Raw genomic sequence first — 20,634 nt, forward strand, 5'->3', positions numbered from 1 at the left:
AAAACACTAGCAACACAATAGAAAGATAAGGGCTTTCCCAGAATTATCCTAGTAGATGTGTCTAAAAACATCTGAATCCTTCCCAATGCATTCGCCTTTTTTTTTTTTTTAAACTTTACTTAATTTTTTTTCTAGTCTTTCGCTATAAATATCATCATCCACAAATCTTTCATCCTCGCTCAAATTAATGGGGAAATTGTCGTTTTCTCGGTCCGAATAGCTCTTGCCTCTGGAGGCTCCCATTATAAATAATGTAAGCACGTGAGGAGCCCTCACCCTTGTGACGTCATCGTCTGCTACTTCCGGTAAAGGCAAGGCTTTTTTATTAGCGACCAAAAGTTGCGAACTTTATAGTCGATGTTCTCTACTAAATCCTTTCAGCAAAAATATGGCAATATCGCGAAATGATCAAGTATGACACATAGAATGGACCTGCTATCCCCGTTTAAATAAGAAAATCTCATTTCAGTAGGCCTTTAAGGTAAGACACCAGTTTTAATTTTGACAGCAGTTTTTAACTTAGTTTTAATTTAGTCTTAGCCTACCCAGTGGCCTATTGATTAGAGTGTCCGCCCTGAGATCGGTAGGTAATGAGTGCAAACCCCGGCCGAGTCATACCAAAGACTATAAAAATGGGCCCCATTAACTCCCTACTTGGCACTCAGCATCAAGGGTTGGGATTGGAGGTTAAATCACCAAAAATAATACCCGGGCGTGGCACCACTGCTGCCCACTGCTCTCCTCACCTCCCAGGGGTTAACAAGGGGATGTGTCAAATGTAGGACACATTTCACCACACCTAGTGTGTGTGTGACAATCATTGGTACTTTAACTTAACTTTAGTCATAATCTTTTGACGAAAATGTATTTTAGCTTTAGTCAAAATGTTTTCATTGAAGTTTTAGTCGACAAAAGATTTTTGTCGGCTAAAAATCACAGTAAATTTAGTCGACTAAAATATAAATCTTAATTTAGAATTGGAATGCTACTCTATTTATAGGAAGTCTTGTGATATAAAATATAAAGGACTAATGTTTTTGCTGTAGATTCCACATAAAATATATCTGACTAGAATTTTTTTGCAGTAGTTTCTCAAACAGCAGGACACTCCTGTCATTTACATGATTTTTGTATTAGGTCGTTAAAAACGGGACAGCATTTCTGTCATTTAAAAAAAAAAAATCTGTGACTAGAATTAGAGCAGTATAAACCTTCCACTACTGTATATCGTGGCTCCTATACATTACTTTTCCCGGGACGATGCGTACCTCCCCGTCATTCTTGGTCACTAACCTGAGGAGATGTCTTGCTATAGTTGAGCGGTCTACGGTGACGTTAGAGGAAGGGAGAAGAACTGGGTCGAGCATCACTGTGGACATGATGGGGTCTAAGAACTCTTCTGGGGCATCTGCGTAAGTCTCCTCCTCCTGCTGTTGTCTATCTGCATGGGACTAGAGGACAGGCAGAGTAACAGATTAAAAGATACTCATTTTATTTATACATGCACCCCACCCCCCAGAGTGAAGTCATACCTTTATTTTATCAGCAAGGAGTCCAAAGGCCACAATCATGTCCCCGGGCTTGTTGATCTTCTTCAGTACCCTCAGCATCTGGGAGAAGAGAATAGGGGAGTACGATCGTCCATCCTTAGGGACTGTAGCGCAGAAATTCTCCTCATCACTGCCAACGAAATATACAAATAGGTCTTTATCTGGAAACCAAAGCAAATACATTGCACCTGCGGCAAACAAAAGGAGTGTTCATCGGCGCATACCCCAAGTTCAGGTAGATGGTGCAAATGTCAGAGACAAGCTGCTGGGGCTTGAAGTCAAACTCGCTGAAGTCCTTCACTTTGAGAGCCCCCATCTTGGGACCCACCAGGTGCTGTAGGAAGTAGTTGAGCATGGAGATGATCCTCTCAGCCAGGAAAGGGTGCACAAAGATGCCCTTAATCTCTGGAAGGGAGGCAAAAAAAAAAGTGGGACATTGTTGCAAAAAGAAAAGCAGGTATTTAAAACAATGCAATCTTTCTACTCTGACCTGAGGTGAGGAAGGCCAGCGTGCCGATGGTCTCGTTTGACATGATGTTGTGAAATCGGCCCAGCTGTCCAAACATCTGCAGACTCGACTCCCTCTCTCGTCGAGCGTCGGGCGCCAGGTCATCCCACTCCCCTCTGTCCCGCTCCAGCTGAAGGATCTTGATTTTACTCAGGTACTGAAAAACAGAAAAAATACCATAATACCAGAAATAAAAAATTTTAAAAAAAAACTCTGGCTAACATTATGTTTTGAGCAGATTGCTGACAATAAAAAGGTATATTTCTGGAAAATCAAGTCTAATTGGTGCATGCACGCCAACGGGGTCTATTGATTTCCAAGTAAATGCCTTGCTTTGTTGACACAGTGAGCTTTGTGTAAACATGTTTTACCGTTCCACATATTGATTCACAGAAACTCGAATATTTTTTATTTTTTAAAACAGAAAACAGTGTGTCCTCTTTACAATAACCATCGATCCATTTTCTACTGCTTGTCACTCTCAGGGTTGTGGGGGTGCTGGAGCCTATCCCAGCTGCACTCGGGCGGATGGCGGGGTACTCCCAGGACAAGTCGCCACCTCATTGCAGGGCCAACACAGATAGACAGACAACATTCACTCTCACATTCACACACTAGGGCCAATTTACTGTTGCCAATCAACCTATCCCCAGGTTTACGACTTTTGAGGTGGGAGGCAGCCGGAGTACCCGGAGGCAACCCAAGCAGTCACGGGGAGAACATGCAAACTCCACACAGAAAGACCGGTAATCGAACCCATGACCCTTGTATTGTGAGGCACACACACTAACCTCTATTCCACCGTACTGCCCTTCACAATATCAAACATTGAAATGAACATGTACAACCTACAGCAAAAACATAGATTCTACTGCTATAGATGTGTAAATAAGAGTGGTTTGTGGTGTGTTTACCATATAACTTACTGTAAAAGTGTATTATATTGCTGTTGAAATTTTAAAGAGGGGAAAACTTGGTTTTCATTTATACGCATTTGTGATATAGGCCTAGATGGTTTACAACATACAGCGGCATTTGGGACATACGGTAATGTACATGGTTTTTATCGTACAGCAGCAATATGCATTTAAGATATACATGGTTTTCACCGTATAGCGGTGATACACATTTGGGACATACATGATTTGATCTTCCAGAGATGACAAGCATTTGAGTCATGGTTTTCATCCTACAGAGGCAATACACATTTGGGACATACTGTACATCAGGGGTCACCAGGTTGCCCGTAAGGACCAGATGAGTAGCTGGCCTGTTCTAAAAATAGCTCAAATAGCAGCACTTACCAGTGAGCTGCCTCTATTTCTAAAATTTTATTTATTTACCAGCAAGCTGGTCTCGCTTTGCTCGACATTTTTAATTCTAAGAGAGACAAAACTCAAATAGAATTTGAAAATCCAAGAAAATATTTTAAAGACTTGGTCTTTACTTGTTTAAATAAATTCATTTATTTTTTAACTTTGCTTCTTATAACTTTCAGAAAGACAATTTTAGAGAAAAAAATACAACCTTAAAAATGACTTTAGGATTTTTAAACACATATATCTTTTTACCTTTTTAATTCCTTCCTCTTCTTTCCTGACAATTTAAATCAATGTTCAAGTAATATTTTTTTTTTATTGTAAAGAATAATAGATATATTTTAATTTAATTCTTCATTTTAGCTTCTGTTTTTTCGACGAAAAATATTTGGGGAAATTTTCTTCAAACTTATTATGATTAAAATTAAAAAAACATATTCTGGCAAATCAAGATACTCTGTACAATCAAATGTAAATCTTTTTTCAAAGTCTTTTGAATTTCTTTTAAAATTTTTATTCTGGAAAATCTAGAAGAAATAATGATTTGTCTCTGTTAGAAATATAGCTTGGTCCAATTTGTTACATATTATAACAAACTGCAGATTGGATTTTAACCTATTTAAAACATTTCATCAAAATTGTAGAATTAATCTTAATCAGGAAAAATTACTAATGATGTTCCATAAATTCTTTTTTAAATTTTTTCAAAAAGATTAGAATTAGCTAGTTTTTCTCTTCATTTTTTCTCGGTTGAATTTGGACTTCTAAAGAGTCGAAATTGAAGATAAACTGTGTTTCAAAATAAAATTTTCTTTTTTTTCGTGTTTTCTCCTCTTTTAAACCGTTCAATTAAGTGTTTTTTTTCATCATTTGTTCTCTACAAAAAACCTTCCGTAAAAGGAAAAAAAATGTACGACGGAATGACAGGCAGAAATACCCATTTATATATATATATATATATTTATTTATTTATTAAAGGTAAATTGAGCAAACTGGCTATTTCTGGCAATTTATTTAAGTGTGTATCAAACTAGTAGCTCTTCGCATTAATCAGTACCCAAGAAGTACCTCTTGGTTTCAAAAATGTTGTTGGCCCCTGCTGTACATGTTTTTTATTGTCCGGCATACGCATTTGAGTCATGGTTTTCATCGTACAGCTGTAATTCGCATTTGGGACATACATGCTTGTCATCGGACAAAGTTCAATAAAACGTGGTCGGCAGGGTCCATAAAATATAGAATGTATTGTTCCCGAGATTGCGTTTTACAGAAATAGTTGTTTTTTTGGACGTGATGTAAATGGTGGATAATACATTACAGAATGGGGGGGGGTAACTATCCACAAGTAGGTTTGGACATCACTGGGTCCTTCTTTTTGGAGACTTTCATAAATATTTCCTGTGTAAGTTTGTAAATCCGTGATAATTTGGTGAAAAACAACTCGACTGACGGTGGTGGGGGAAAAAAACGGACAAAAATTTGGGTTCCATGGCACGTCCACCTATATAAGTGTATACATTTGGGACATATTTACATGTTTTTCATCAGAGTTGAGGTGCGCATTTGGGACCTACAGTACATGGTTTTCAACATGCAACGACGAACGGCATTTAGGACATACAGTACAGGGTTTTCATTGGACAGGGGGCAATATAGATTTGGACATGAGGTTTGTCTCACCTGGATAGCTTCATCTAAAAGGAAGATGGCATCATTCATCAGCAAATTTAGGAATCTGAGGAACAGAGGAGGTTGCATGGCCTCCAGGTTCTTCGATGCATAGTCTGCCAAATGCTAAGGGATGTCAAAAACAACAACAAAAACACTTACTATCTAAAAACAAAAGCATTGATTTATTAATACACCACTGTTGAATATTTCAACCTTTTTTTCAAACTTGGATAAAAATAACCATACAAAAAGCACTCTTCATACCTTGATACTCTCTCTGTAGTTATTTTCACCCCACATGAACTTGAGGATGGGATACATGGGTCTTCTGTAGTTGAACTTCTGTTCAAACTGATGAGGATCACCTGGAGAAGGATGGAAAAGACAAGGTAAAGTTGTGAAGAACACAACCATGTTTGTTTTTACTAGACCCAGCAATACAATCGGTATTAATGCTGTGAATACCCAAGTTGTAGCCTTTGTGGCTCACCTGTAAACTCAATGTCAACAAACACAGTGATGAGGGCTTCAGCCAGCTGAGGTGCATATCTGTAAGAGCAGAAGATTCTCTCACGCTGGAAGACGATAGGCTGAGAAGCACTTGGCGCTGTCGGCTCCATGTGGGGCATCACCGCCTCCAGGACCTCAGCAAGCTTTGCTCTTAAATGTGGGTTCTTCATTCTGTTATGGATGCCAAAAGACAAAACTATTAAAGGCTTTTTGTGAGCTATATTTTGTCTTATCTGACATGTTCAAAACCTAGATGATACCTCTCTACATTACCCATGAAGACAGTGATGAAGTTAAGAATCTGTTCGAGGCTTTCAGCCGAGCACTCTAAAACCTCATCAGCAAATTGACGCAGGAAGATAAAAAAATCTCCCAAGTTCTCTGCAAAAAACTCTGAAAAACATAGAAAGGCTCTGCAGAATACCTAATATCATAGCCCACATTTCATCATCATTCATAAACCTTACCTGGTACAAAGCAAAGCATGGTGCTCTGCAGGTAGGGTAGCGGAAAACTGAGTGCTACATGTTCGGGGCCATGGTTCCCCATAGCAAACTGAACCATGAGAGCAGCGACGGACGAATGGAGATTAAGGCAGCATTGCAGCATGGCGGGCTGTGTGGTGGCAGCTTTGGTCGACAGGTAGACAGTCATCAGGCGCTCAAACTGTTCCAGTAGCTGCTCCGACATGGGGTTTCCTGTTTGATGAGCCTCCTGGCATGTCACCTGGAGCCGGTGAAGGGACTGGTTCATCTTGACCAGCTGTTCGTGAAGCCTGCACAAAGACGACATGGACTCTATTAGACTAAGGGTTTTGTTTTGGCAAATTAATCTTTTTTATTTAAGCCTTTATGAACCTGTGGAAGCCGAGATGCAGGGTGACCTGTGTGAGGACAAGGTTTTCTGTCAGCAAGCTGTAAGACTCTGCAAGCTCCAGTTGGAGCGGCGAGGGCACGGGGGTTAGACAGGTTTCTTTGTCGAGACCTAGGCGTAGAATACAGCATATTATTCAATTACAAAACTTCATGTACTCCATTAGACAATTCTATTGTAAATACAAAACAAAAATGAGTACATCAGCAAGCATTTTTTTTGCAGTGCATCTTCTCAAGGGCTAATACTGCAAAAAGTAAATCGCAGTCCAGTAACAACCTGTGAAGCTCTGGTGAATTCTAGACTGATAACTATGATGTTCACACAAAATAATTACATTTTCGACACTAAAGTGTAATTACTTGATGCCTTTTATTTACAATTTTTTGTATATTGATTTATTTTCAATATATAATAAATTGATACTGCTATACAAGCCTTACACTGAGTACTCTAAAGCAGGGGTGTCATACTCATTTTAGATTGGGGGCCATGCGGAGAAGAATCTGCTCCCAAGTGGGCTGGATTGGTAAAATCATGACATGATAACTTAAAAATAAAGCCAACTTCAGATTGTTTTCTTTGTTTAAAAAATAAAGTTAAAAGTTAAAGTACCACTGATAGTCACACACACACAAGGTGTGGCAAAATTAATCTCTGCATTTGACCCATCCCCTTGTTCCACCCCCTGGGAGGTGAGGGGAGCAGTGAGCATCAGCTGTGGCCGCGCTCGGGAATCGTTTTGGTGATATAACCCCCAATTCTAACCCCTTAATGCTGAGTGTCAAGCAGGGAGGAAATGGGTCCCATTTTTATAGTCTTTGGTATGCCTCGTATAAATACACAATATAGACAAAAATAACAAGCACATTCTGAAATTGTACAAATCACAATGGTGTTTTTTTGTTTTTTTTAATAATTACCTTTTGCGGTTAATAGTATATATACTTTATTTGTAGTTATTTATATTTTGTGAAGAAAATATGTGATAATGTTCATCAGTGAACACATTGGTGTTAATGTTCAATCAATCAAGATAAAAAAATTATATCTAAATCAAATTACAGTATGTTATTTATGTAGATAGATAATTTTCCTTGACTGATGTACTAACATCATGTTGTTTATTTAGTACATATGTAGCATCATCTACAAAGATACAAAAAATTGCTATTGCGACATCCAGTGGACACATTTAGAACAGCGTTTTTTTTTTTCATTCAAAAATTTTAGGTACATTTTTATACTAAGCAAACTCATCCCGCGGGCCGGATAAAACCTGTTCGCGGGTCTGTACGTTTGACACCCCTGCTCTTAAGTATTCTAATTCGGGGTGCACAATAATTATTGGGCCCCTATTAGGAATTATGGCGACACATCAATAATCCAATAACATTGAAAAATGGCTGCAATGAACAAAACATTTTTTCTTTAACTCAAATGAGGCAAAACCAATTTGTGCAGTAGGTGGGTCAGAGTGAACAAATCAAGCGCACCAACACCCAGGAGTTGAACTTTGCTCGTAATGCGTGCAGAGCAACTCCAGGCCAATAGACACAACAACACTACACCCTGGACAATGGGCATATGCACACACATAACCCTAACCACCGCCCCATGCCTTCACCACTGCTTGAATCCCTTAGGGGTGATGGACAGCTGAGCAGCGCTGTGATAGAAGCAGCCTGCCTTTGTAGACCCGACTCCCTCCCCTCTGTTGCAAGTTTTGTGGATTATATGTAACATCTTTATGTGTGCTATGGCTATTGAGTTTTTTTCCTTGGCCTCAGTTTGGATCCCCTCCCCAGGAACCCAGTCTAAAACTGAATATTTCTTTACTCATCCCCCCTCCCCCCAGCGTTTAACTGTTTCCCACCGGCGGCTAACTGACCCGTCAGCGGCCCTGTTTTGTCTCATTGTAATGTTTGTCTGCTCTTGAATGGGATTGTGCTGAAAATCTCAATTTCCACTCGGGGCTTAATAAACTATATCCATCTACCGCCTGAATGCAGTTGAGATAGGCTCCAGCACCCCCCCACGACACCAAAAGCAACAAGCGGTAGAAAATGGATGGATAGATAGATGATTCTGATTCTACTTCATAGGGGGTTCAAAACTGCCTCTAAGCTCACTAGTTCTAGTTACACATCAGAGGAAGACATCCCGGGTGCTGCCCGGACCAAATGACATGCAAACACTGCGAGGAGATAAGAAAAATAAAAAACATATGGCTTCGACACATCAAACCTCACAAGCATCCCTGAAACGTCGCCAGGACCAATGTCTTTAAAGTCAATGAAGATGCCTGCGTAGGCAAAGCTGCTTAAAGCTAGCCTCAGCCTTCTTCAGTGGCAGTGGTGCGAGTCTGCCGTTTAGGTGAGCTGGGTATGACTGCCTAAAATGTCAATCATTGACACCAAGACGCGACATAAAAGCTCCAGGGGAAAAACTGGATTGCTTCCTGGAGCAGCAAAACGCCACTACAGCAGCCTAGAGATACAACAATACAGCCTAATCAGTGATACGCTTTACACTAAATACAATGGACCATGTCGGCGAACAGACCACCACGAGCTATGCAGAATACGACGTGATCGTCCCCCTCCTCCATACACACTAACAGATGGAAATCATGAAATACGTTTTTATTGATTTTAATGGATGTGATGTTAGCTCTACCATAGTAGTGATGTCATATTTGGTAAAGACAAGTAAAGTTCGTCAAATCAACCCTTGTTTGACTCGTTCTTAACTTTAGAAGTTCACAAATTACAGTAAAATTTACTGTAAAAAAAATTACAAAATAGATTAAGAATCAGGAAATATTGGCAAAAAAAACAATAATGTGCATACTTAATATCCATAACTTAGTACTTTACCTAGAGTAGATATATTAACTTTTGGGAACTGCCTGACTTGTGTATTTACCTCTTGCATGCACATTGTGACTGCGCCTCTCCTCTTCACTTAGCTCTCTGACTGCACAGTACGTGGGGTTAAACGTGAGCAGTTTAGGAGAGTGCGGCCGGCAGAAGGGCTGGCACAGTTTCAGCAGCACTGCGCCCAAATTTAAGAAGAACGCATCCGAGGCGTACATCTGAAAGAAGATCTCTGGCATCTGATTGGCCCATATCTTAGCCCGGCCAGCATTGGCGTGCAAACAGTTTCCCAACCACGACAGCAGCAGGTGCCGTGTCTCGCTCGACCGCTGGAGCAAGTTTTTAAAGATTTGGTGCAGTTTGTCGTGAAATTGTCCCAAGAACTGCAAAAGAAGATGTTGAGTCTTGATGCAGTTACAGACTGTCACTCAGTGTGGTGGAAACGATCAGAAGTGCTCACCTGGTGGATATTGGCCTCTTGGACCTTAGTCTCCTGAGAGCTTGAGCGAGAGGGGTTGAGAAAGTAACCATGCCCCTCCACCACACCTGGGGTCTTCAGCAAGCAAGACACGCTCAACATAGTTCCTAAAAGGCTCTTCTGGTACAACAAACCATTTGTTGGATCTTTGGGCTGACTATGCACCATCAATACCTACAAGCACAATAGAATATTTTCTGGCAATTGGAGCAAATAACACATCAATAAGAGCTTCCTTACCTTGGCGATGTCTTTCTGGTGGCTGAAGTACAGAAGGACATCAAGGTAGAAGTACAAGAGCGGCTGACACAGATCCAGGTCCTTGGTTCTTCCCTGAAGGATATCAAGCACTGGGATCATCACCTCCTCAAAAGTCCGCACCTCTTGGTCTGACAGCAGGCCAGCAATCACTTCCTCAACAAACTCCACCACCTCCTCTGGCTCTGAAACGACATAAATGACAATTAGAAATTAAGCTTTTTTAAGGCGGGCCTTTCGCTAAACCTACGTGCTCTGCTGAAAGCATCCAACAGCAGGTCCAGAAGCTGCTCGTACACGCGTTGGTTGACGTAGATCTCTGGGGTGAGCAAAACTGTTCGCGTGTTCGAGACCGTCAGGTTCTTACAGCGAACTGAAAATGGCAGTAACTTCTCAGGTACCTTTGTCACCTGATGTAGAGAAAATGGAAAAAGCGACTAAACAATGAAAGAGTGACCAAAAAAAGCCCAAAATGAAGACTGTGAACAATGTTTTACCTCTTCCTTTGCCCTCTGATAGCAAGCAAAAAGGTAAGGGATGGCACATTTCTCTCCAGCGTCACGGTCAGCAGAGAGGTTAACAGCGCTGCACGAGGTCATGTGAAGGAGGTTGTTTCCTGGTTCCAGCAGCAGCAAGCGATTAAAGAGAGCCTAGAAGCAAAAAAAAAAAAAAAAAAAACGCAAAACATACTGTAAGCCAAATGTGTTTAAAGGGGACCTATGGTGATTTTCATCTTTTCTGACTTATTAATGTTGTTGCAATATTAGATAGTTATGGTAAACAATGTCAAAGCATAAAATCATAAGGTTCATGCAATTCGGGCACGCGCTTGCACGCAGTTTTATATGTCTCTGTTCGTGGGATTTTGCAACTGGCTACGTCACCGCGAGGTTGACGTCCTCATTTAGACATTAATTCAAACTTTTAGGCAGAGCCCCTCCTCCCGCGGCTCTGAAACGATCGAAGATTGCGCAGGTTTTGGTACCTATTTTTGTTGTATTTGTCCCAAAAGTTCCGAAAATGTTTACACAAACAACATGTAGGCATGGCTGAGATATTTATAAAACAATCTTGCCTTTCTTCATACTTACTGAAAAAGAGACGTTTGGAATTTGCCCAATTTGTGTTATTTTTTCAATTTGTGACATCAGCGGATATCTCCACGTATGGTAGAAATTAACCCGGAGAGCTTTGTGCTAGTCCGCCATTGTGGTCAGTAAATTTCTTCTTTTCTCAATCCTCGTTTTAGGGAAGGCCAGCTCGTACATCCACATGAATTCTCCACTGTTTCCAATTCAAATACGAAGTAGTGTATAGTTAGAACATATATCTGTCAGTAGACTCCACCAGGGCGCTAATTATTTTAAAACCTCTTCTCACTCCTGCGCTTTTTCAAGGCATGCGGTAAAAGTAAGCAGGCGCTAATCATTTTAAAACCTCTTGTCACCCCTGCGCTTACCAATGGCATGCAGTAAAAAATTGAATGTGAAATAAAAAAATAAAATAAAAATTTTTTAATTATTCTACGGCCGCGGCCGGGTGGTTGGGGACCACTGCTCTACAACATGTCATCGCGGCCACCTTTACACCATGCTATCTGCGTGCCGGTCCGACGCATGCACATCGCTGTTTCTCATACGAGATTGCAATGCATACTTGGTCAACAGCCATACCTTTTACACTGATGGTTGTGATATAAACAACTTTAACACTCTTACTAATATGCGCCACACTCTGTGAACCCACACTAAACACATTTCTGGAGAACATTGGCTCTAGCGGGGTGATTAATATAGCCAAGAGTCTGGATGCATTGGAATTCTGGGTAATTCTTATGTTTCGTTTATAATGTGTTACAGAGCCAATGTTCTCCAGAAATGTGTTTGGTGTGGGTTCACAGAGCGTGGCGCATATTAGTAAGAGTGTTAAAGACAAGTTGTTTTATATCACAACCATGAGTGTGATCTGTATGGCTGTGGAACAAGACCCCTGGTTTACACATAGTAAAAGCAAAAATAAATCCTCCGACATTTTGTAAATGACGACAATGTCATTCGTGACGTCACGACTTTGACCCGGCGGCAAAAGGAAGCATGCGCTAATAAATTTGGGGAGCGAGTTTGACCCGGCAGAAATTCAAGGCAGGCGCATATTACATGCGGTGGCGAAATACGGTATCCTAAAGAGGCGGACAAAAAGTGGCTTAATGATGGTCTGGAAAACATAATCTATGCAAAATTTTGACCAAAGAACCCCCATTACATGTTACGTAGACCACAAGGAAGTGTTTTAAGTGTAGACAAAAAATCACAATGACCCCCTGATTTTAAAAACATGAATTAAAAAGAAGAAGAATTCTGTCTTCTTAGTCCACAAACATGACAGTACTTTTTACCATTGAAAGAGCTGAAAAACGAAAGGCTTATATTTGGGGTTTTACAGAGATTTTCCACATGGACAGGAAGCAGCACACTTCTTCCCCAGTAATTTATCTCAGAGCTTTTCTTCCCATCACTCAAACAGACCAGCTACCTAGATTTTTTTTTGCCTTTGCCCACCAAAAAATGGGTCAAGTTTAAGTGAAAATATGTCTCATCGTTTTATTTCAGTGATTTTGATTAAAAATCCATCCATCCATTTTCTACCGCTTATTCCCTTTCGGGGTCGCGGGGGGCGCTGGCGCCTATCTCAGCTACAATCGGGCGGAAGGCGGGGTACACCCTGGACAAGTCGCCACCTCATCGCAGGGTGGCGATGAGGTGGCGATGAGTGATTAAAAAGATGAATTTAGTATTTTTTTTTTGTCGAAATAGCGGTCTTGTAATATTCAGGGTGGCCTTCATACAATACTGTAATAGTTTCATTGAGCGGAAACAGGCAGACGTTCAACCTGCTCTATGTTGTCCATGTCCAGCCAGTCCTGTCCGTCCAGATCGGCCGCCATCTCCACCAGGTAAACACAGCGAGGCGGGATTCCATTTCCCCCTCTCAAACTAGGGTCACCTAGAGGCAAAGATAAAAATAGGCATAGATTGATTGCATTTGAAAAAAAAAAAAGAAAAACACCGTACAATTTTACAAGACAAGAAAAAGAGGGTTTTATTCCCATTTCAGCGAAAGAAGAATACATTTTAGTGCTTTGTACAAGTGTGTTTGTGTATGTGTGTGTGAATAGTGGACAGCTTGGGCCCTTTTTGGTGCCGTACTTCCTGAAAATAATGACTCATCATGACACGGTGTCAATGAAGTCACACTGACACTTCCGACCATATACGCGGGATGAGTCATGTTTCTGTTACTGGAAACTATCACACCATGACAAAATAAGGGTTTTATGGACTGAAAGCAGGTCGGGCAAACAAAAGACCATCTATAACAGACATGTTTAGGAGTATGCCTTTTAGTGTTGTTCAAGACAGAATGTTTGATACTGCTCCTGTCCTGTGTTTTGGCTCAACTGAATTGACCCGAAAATAAGACAAGCTCTCTTTTTCAGAAAAATATGATAAGTAGATTTAAATGAAAATATGAGACAATTTCTTTGCTGCTCGATAGTTGTTTGATAACCTTGCTATATTGATCAGCCTTCTCTGAGTTGCTCGGAGGAGGTCGTTTGGTGCCACCTCCTGGTTTGCATGTGTAAATCTCCAGACTCCGAATATAAGACGACCCGCTTTGTCCGTATAAAAAAACGATTGATGTGCCAATCCATCGGCCACAGATCAGTATCGGCTGATTTTCGTGAAAAAAGTATGTGATCGCTAAAGCTGAATAATGTCTTTTGTTGCCGATCACAAACAGTTCTCCCCTTTTTGCTAACACTGTATTTATTTTACGTCTGTGGCTGACAAGTGGCTAACAGCTAACCGTGTGCCTCCATACATTGTGTGGGGTCGCTTCTCTAAGCTTATAATAAACACTTCTGTTACGGAAAATAAACTGCATTTTTTTGTATTAGTATAATTGGAGGACGAGGATTAACATATTACACACACAGGAAAATAATTAGCAAGTAGTTTAAATATTGTCTTGATACGGTCAATAGCACTCACTCTAAATACATTTCTAAATTTATAATCTTTGTTTAGTTCATTTCGAACATGAACACACTTACAGTATAATACATGACATAGTTTCATGTCATATAATAGGTATCCTTATTGGTCTTGACCGATCTCACTCATGATCGTATCAGGATCGGCAGCATAAAAGCCTGATTTGAACATCCTTAGAAAATATACCATAATGCAGGGGTCACCAACGCGGTGCCCGTGGGCACCAGGTAGCCCGTAAGGACCAGATGAGTAGCCCGCTGGCCTGTTCTAAAAATAGCTCAAATAGCAGCACTTACCAGTGAGCTGCCTCTATTTCTTTAAATTTTATTTATTTACTAGCAAGCTGATCTCGCTTTGCTCGACATTTTTAATTATAAGAGAGACAAAACTCAAACAGAATTTGAAAATCCAAGAAAATATTTTAAAGACTTGGTCTTCACTTGTTTAAAGGGGAACATTATCACCAGACCTATGTAAGCGTCAATATATACCTTGATGGTGCAGAAAAAAGACCATCTATTTTTTTAACCGATTTCCGAACTCTAAATGGGTGAATTTTGGCGAATCAAACGCCTTTCTGTTTACCGAGCTGGAGGCGATGACGTCAGAATGTGACGTCGCCGAGGTAACACACCCACCATTTTCATTTTCAACACATTACAAACACCGGGGTCTCAGCTCTGTTATTTTCCGTTTTTTTGACTATTTTTTGGAACCTTGGAGACATCATGCCTCGACGGAGTGTTGTCGGAGGGTGTACCAACACTAACAGGGAGGGATTCAAGTTGCACCACTGGCCCGAAGATGCCAAAGTGTCTGCCGCCAGACCCCCATTGAATGTGCCAAAGTGTCTCCACATTTGACCGGCGATGCTAAGGCAGACATGGCACAGAGATGTATGGATAACCTGCGAATGCATTTGCAACGATAGTCAACGAAATCAAAAAGGTGAGTTTTGTTGATTTTGACTGCCAGCTAATCGATGCTAACATGCTACGCTAATCGATGCTAACATGCTATTTACTGGCGGTGCTAAAGCAGACATGGTACAGAGATGTATGGTTAACCTGTACATGCATTTGCAACTATATTACGTTTCCTTCCACCCACATTTAATGCGAAAAAAACACTTACCAATCGACGGATTTAATTTGCTCCCGTGTCAAAAGATGCGAAAGTCCTGATCGTTTGGTCCGCACATTTTACCAGCGATGCTAACGCAGATATTCGGCCATGCTATGGCTATGAATACCGTCAATAGCTATTCGCTCAATAGCTTCAGTTTCTTCTTCAATATTTTCATACTCCAACCATCTGTTTCAATACATGCGTAATCTGTTGAATCGCTTAAGTCGCTGAAATCCAAGTTTGAATCCGAGCTAATGTCACTCTATCTTGCTGTAGTATTCCCATTGTTTGTTTACATTGGCAGCCCTGTATGACGTCACAGGGAAATGGCCAGTGTCTTCACAAAGAGCCGAAAATAAGGCACTTTAAAGCTTTATTTAGGGATATTCCGAGACCGGTAAAATTTTGAAAAAAACTTCAAAAAATACAACAGGCCACTGGGAACTGATTTTTATTGTTTTCAACCCTTTTGAAATTGTGATAATGTTCCCCTTTAAATAAATATATATTTTTTTTTTTACTTTGCTTTTTATAACTTCGAGAAAGACAATTTTAGACAAAACATACAACAATTAAAAAGGTTTTTAGGATTTTTAAACACATATACCTTTTTACCTTTTAAATTCCCTCCTCTTCTTTCCTGACAATTTAAATTAATGTTCAAGTACTTTTTTTTAAAATTGTAAATAATAATAAATACATTTTAATTTGATTCTTCATTTTAGCTTCTGTTTTTCCGATGACGAATATTTGTGAAATATTTCTTCAAACTTATTATGATTAAAATTCAAAAAAATTATTCTGGCAAATCTAGAAAATCTGTAGAATCAAATTTAAATCTTATTTCAAAGTGGATTTTAACCTATATAAAACATGTCATCAAAATTCTAAAATTAATCTTAATCAGGAAAAATTACTAATGAGGTTCCATAAATAATTTTTTTAATTTTTTTCAAAAAGATTCGAATTAGCTAGTTTTTCTCTTAATTTTTTTCGGTTGAATTTTGAATTTTAAATAGTCAAAACTGAAGATAAACTATGTTTCAAAATAATTTTTTTTTTTTTTTGGTGTTTTCTCTTTTAGACCGTTCAATTAAGTGTTTTTTTCATCATTTATTGTCTACAAAAAACCTTCCGTAAAAGGAAAAAAAATGTACGACGGAATGACGGACAGAAATACCCTTTTTATATATATATATATATATATATATATACAGATTTATTTATTAAAGGTAAATTGAGCAAATTGGCTATTTCCAGCAATTTATTTAAGTGTGTATCAAACTGGTAGCCCTTCGCATTAATCAGTACCCAAGAAGTAGCTCTTGGTTTCAAAAAGGTTGGTGACCCCTGCTATAATGTATATTGACTTCAGTGTTTGGTCTAATATCCTGTATCGTAGGGCTCCCAAAAATATTTAATAAATAATAAATAAATATCAATTATCATTTAAAACAAATTTTTTTTACTAATAATATAGAAAACAATATAAAAAATCACTGAAAATACTAAATTAATGTAACTCTAACATATTAAAATAACTGTTTTATTGCTGCTATGTAAACCGAATGACACAAGAGCATCGCTAACACATTATTGATTGGGTCGCTGCAAATATTTCTACATCTCCATTTACTTACTGTTGTCCAAGGTGATGAGGAAGATACGCTGGATCATGTGATTGACATTAAGCTGCTCACACAGTTCCTGTTGGGATCGGAAGGAGCGGCTTATCTCGGCCACCGAATCATCGTTGTCATCGACGCTATCCGACACGGAGTTGTCCGACTCGGATTGGCTCTCTCCTGAGTCATCTTCTGCAGTGGTACACAAAGACATTCTCGACTACAAGTTCAAATGTACAGCATCTCAGTAAATGGTCTTTATTTATAATTGTCAATCGTTGAGAAAGGGAGTGTGAATGTTTATCTATTGCAGGGGTGTCCAAAGCATGGACCAGAGCTTGTTTTGTATTGGCCCACCACACATTTTACAGACCAAATAAACAAGGTTTCAATTAGAAAATAAACAAAAAATAAGGAATAATGGAACCAGCCGAATGTCCGCCAAAAATGGGACCTGAAAACTAAAATGGCTGTTGACCCTTGCATCTTCTACATAGTGTTAGATGAACTTGTGTATACATTTTTTGCAAATATGGTAAGATTTTAAAAGGGGTAAAGCTATAATGTAAAAATTATATTAATATTACTTAAGACTACGAATAATAAGAATTGCTTAAACTATATTTTATTGGTTATTGTTACGTCTCGGTGTGTGAATGGACCCCAAGATGCAAAGACAGCAGGCAACTGCACAAACGAATCCCTCTTTAGAAGGGAAAGGCAGGTAAAAAAAAAAAAGAAAAAAAAGATGTGAACCTGGGAAGTGCACGGATGGATAACCAGACTATTGAAGTACAACGCAAAAATAATCCACTATTGAAAAGCATCCTGATTGGCAACTAGGGACAGGTGTTCACTGATTGAACCATCCATCCTATCTTGATGATTGTATTGTACCATATGTTCCGGCAAGAAATCTGCTTATTAGTGATTTTCAGAGCCCCAAAAAAGTCTGCGGGCTATGGAGCGTTGTCTATTCGGGCTCCAATACTCTGGAATGCCCTCCCCGGTAACAGTTAGAGATGCTACCTGAGTAAAAGCACTTAAGTCCCATCTTAAAACTAATTTGTAATTTCTTGCCTTTAAATAGAACCCCCTTTTAGTTAATCTGCCGTTTCTTCTCTGCTTGGCACAGATTCGGTGACCACAGATGACGCACTAGCTGTCCAAAGTCGGTACCCAGGGCGGACCACTCATTTGTGCATCAGTTTGGGACGTCTCTGCGCTGCTGACCTGTCTCCATTTAAGATGGTCTCCTGCTGGCCCTACTATGGACTGGACTTCTCACACTATTATGTTAGATTCACTATGGACTAGACTCTCACAATATTATTCGAGATCTACTCGACGTCCATTGCACCGGTCCATTGCACCGGTCGCCTGGGAGGGGGTCCCCACATCTGCGGTCCCCTCCAAGGTTTCTCGGGGCTACTATGGACTGGACTCTCACTATTATGTTAGATCCACTATGGACTGGACTCTCACACTATTATGTTAGATCCACTATGTACTGGACTCTCACTATTATGTTCGATCCACTATGGACTGGACTGTCACAATATTATGCTAGATCCACTTGACGTCCACTGCACTGGTCGCCGTGGGGGGGGTCTCCACATCTGCGGTCCCCTCCAAGGTTTCTCAGTGTCATCTCAATGGGTTGAGTTTTTTCTTGCCCTGATGTGGGATCTGGGCGGAGGATGTCATTGCAGCTAGTGCAGCCCTTAGAGACACTCATGATTTAGGGTTATATAAGTAAACTTTCATTGATTGCCAATCAGGGAAGGTCACAAAGCCAGCGCTAAAACCACAGGAGTGGAGGCAAAGATGACATGGAAAGGAAAATAGGAGCACTGGACAGGAAACTGTCATGTGGGATCATGGCAGGTTTTTGGATCTTGAATTTAAGAAAAAAAGAACAAAATGCCCCTACAGCCTTCAACTTTTCTGTACGTGGCCCTCGCTGGAAAATGTTTGGACATTCCTGGCCTATAGACTCTTTGTGGTACACCCCTGGGATATGCGCCATCCTACCCGTGGCCCCAGCACCTCCAAAACCCTCAAATCTGAACTCCAAACATCCCAGAACAAGCTAGTCAGGTTACTTCTACACCTCCACCGCAGATCACACCTCACTCCTACCCACTTTTCCAAAGTGGGCTGGCTCAGGGTGGAGGACAGAGTAAAACAACTTGCATTGAGCCTGGTCTATAAAATTGGCTACACCTCCCCGATACCGAAGTACATGTCAGACTACTTCCTTAATGTAAATGACCGCCATAACCACAACACCAGGGGGAGCTCCACAAACCACGTTAAACCCAGATTCCGATCTAACAAAGGTCTTAACTCATTCTCCTTCTATGCCACATCAATATGGAATGCAATCCCAACAGGTGTAAAAGAAAGTGCATCTCCACCCTCCTTCAAAACTGCACTAAAAGAACATGTAGGAGCCAAAATGCTGTTTAAGTTAATTTACATTTTATGGAAGGTGCTTCACGTTTACTCAGCCAAAAGGGGACTTTTTACTTTATTTGCATGATAAGAAATTTTATATATTGAATGCTTAGCGTAATTATAAGGCTCACTGTATTTGTAATTATTACATTTGTCTAAATAATTTGATGACGTAACTGTTTTAATTGCATATATAGAAAAGGATCTGTGTGTTAAGATGGTTTTGGACGCAAGCTGTTATGGGTAATGGCAGTCAGGTGCGGTGGAATCGAGCCACGCAGTTTTTTGACCTCACTCTTACTTTTTCTGACACTTACTGTAACAAACTAGCTTTATTTTGCCATTAATTTGTTTCTACATCGTTATTGTTTTATGAAGTTGATAAGTAAACTGTACAAGACTAAGAGGAACGTCTGGAGTTTTGTTTTGTTGTTCTCAGCAAGCGGAGCACGAGAAAGTAGAGGAGCGCCAAGCTAAGGCTTCATTAGGAATCTACAGAACACCTTCAGGCAACGACTACCCGAGACTAACACCCTCCCCCACCACATTCCACCTCACCAAATTGTCGATAATGAAATGTATGTACTTGTCCTTATGCTTTCTGAGCTCACTATGTTCACTGCTCGCTGTACATATCCTACGAAGTCAGACTTACTCTGTTTCATTGTCCATTTCTCAGATGAGATTAGGGCTGGGCGATTTATCGATTTATATGCGATATATCGGGGGTTTGTCTCTGTGCGATATAGAAAATGACTGTATCATGATATTCGAGGATACGTTCTCACGCAGTTGCTTTTAGCTGCGGGCATTACACTCCAGGCTCTTCCCACTCCTTCTTGTCTCTCCTTCTCACAGAGTGTAAGCGCACCTTCTTACATACGTCACATACTGTCACGTCATAAGTCACATACGTATACGCCCACGCCCAGCAGAGAGGTAGCGGCATGGGTAACGTTAGCTGTGATGCCAGCGGAGCCGTGTGAGTGGTAATACGAGTGAAAGAAGGTGCAAGTCTGGTAACAAATGAAGGAAGAATTAATCCCCAAGAAAAACAGCACGGGATCCATCGTCTGGCGGTGGTTTGGCTTCAAGTGGGAATATGTCGAACAGAAAACCGTAATAAGTCAAGCATGCAGTACAAGCGTTGCTATAAAAAATTGCTTTACTGCTAATATGTAGCATCATTTGAAAAGTCCATCCATCCATCCATCCATTTTCTACCGCTTATTCCCTTTTGGGGTAGCGGGGGGCGCTGGCGCCTATCTCAGCTACAATCGGGCGGAAGGCGGGGTACACCCTGGACAAGTCGCCACCTCA

At 40.3% G+C, this 20,634-nt stretch overlaps 1 protein-coding gene across 2 annotated transcripts in view; it reads right to left on the reverse strand.

Annotated features, from left to right (window-relative positions):
* Positions 1-20,634, reverse strand: part of ube4a (ubiquitination factor E4A (UFD2 homolog, yeast)) — a 28,541-nt gene that overhangs the window by 4,366 nt on the left and 3,541 nt on the right. For both annotated transcript variants that reach the window (XR_009802717.1, XM_061878678.1), the window contains exons 3-19: positions 16,870-17,046; positions 12,937-13,049; positions 10,544-10,696; positions 10,297-10,456; positions 10,029-10,231; positions 9,771-9,962; positions 9,360-9,693; positions 6,416-6,542; positions 6,026-6,333; positions 5,819-5,951; positions 5,539-5,729; positions 5,313-5,413; positions 5,058-5,171; positions 2,041-2,215; positions 1,775-1,955; positions 1,533-1,680; positions 1,294-1,451 (exon numbers count right to left, since the gene is read on the reverse strand). Coding sequence is in view for 1 of the 2 variants with exons in the window: in XM_061878678.1 (XP_061734662.1) it covers positions 1,294-1,451; positions 1,533-1,680; positions 1,775-1,955; positions 2,041-2,215; positions 5,058-5,171; positions 5,313-5,413; positions 5,539-5,729; positions 5,819-5,951; positions 6,026-6,333; positions 6,416-6,542; positions 9,360-9,693; positions 9,771-9,962; positions 10,029-10,231; positions 10,297-10,456; positions 10,544-10,696; positions 12,937-13,049; positions 16,870-17,046 (2,968 nt within the window). In the remaining variant the exon portion in view is untranslated. The remainder of the gene's footprint in view (positions 1-1,293; positions 1,452-1,532; positions 1,681-1,774; positions 1,956-2,040; positions 2,216-5,057; positions 5,172-5,312; positions 5,414-5,538; positions 5,730-5,818; positions 5,952-6,025; positions 6,334-6,415; positions 6,543-9,359; positions 9,694-9,770; positions 9,963-10,028; positions 10,232-10,296; positions 10,457-10,543; positions 10,697-12,936; positions 13,050-16,869; positions 17,047-20,634) is intronic.

This window comes from Nerophis ophidion, linkage group LG18, assembly GCF_033978795.1.
Source record: "Nerophis ophidion isolate RoL-2023_Sa linkage group LG18, RoL_Noph_v1.0, whole genome shotgun sequence".
NCBI lineage: Eukaryota > Metazoa > Chordata > Actinopteri > Syngnathiformes > Syngnathidae > Nerophis > Nerophis ophidion.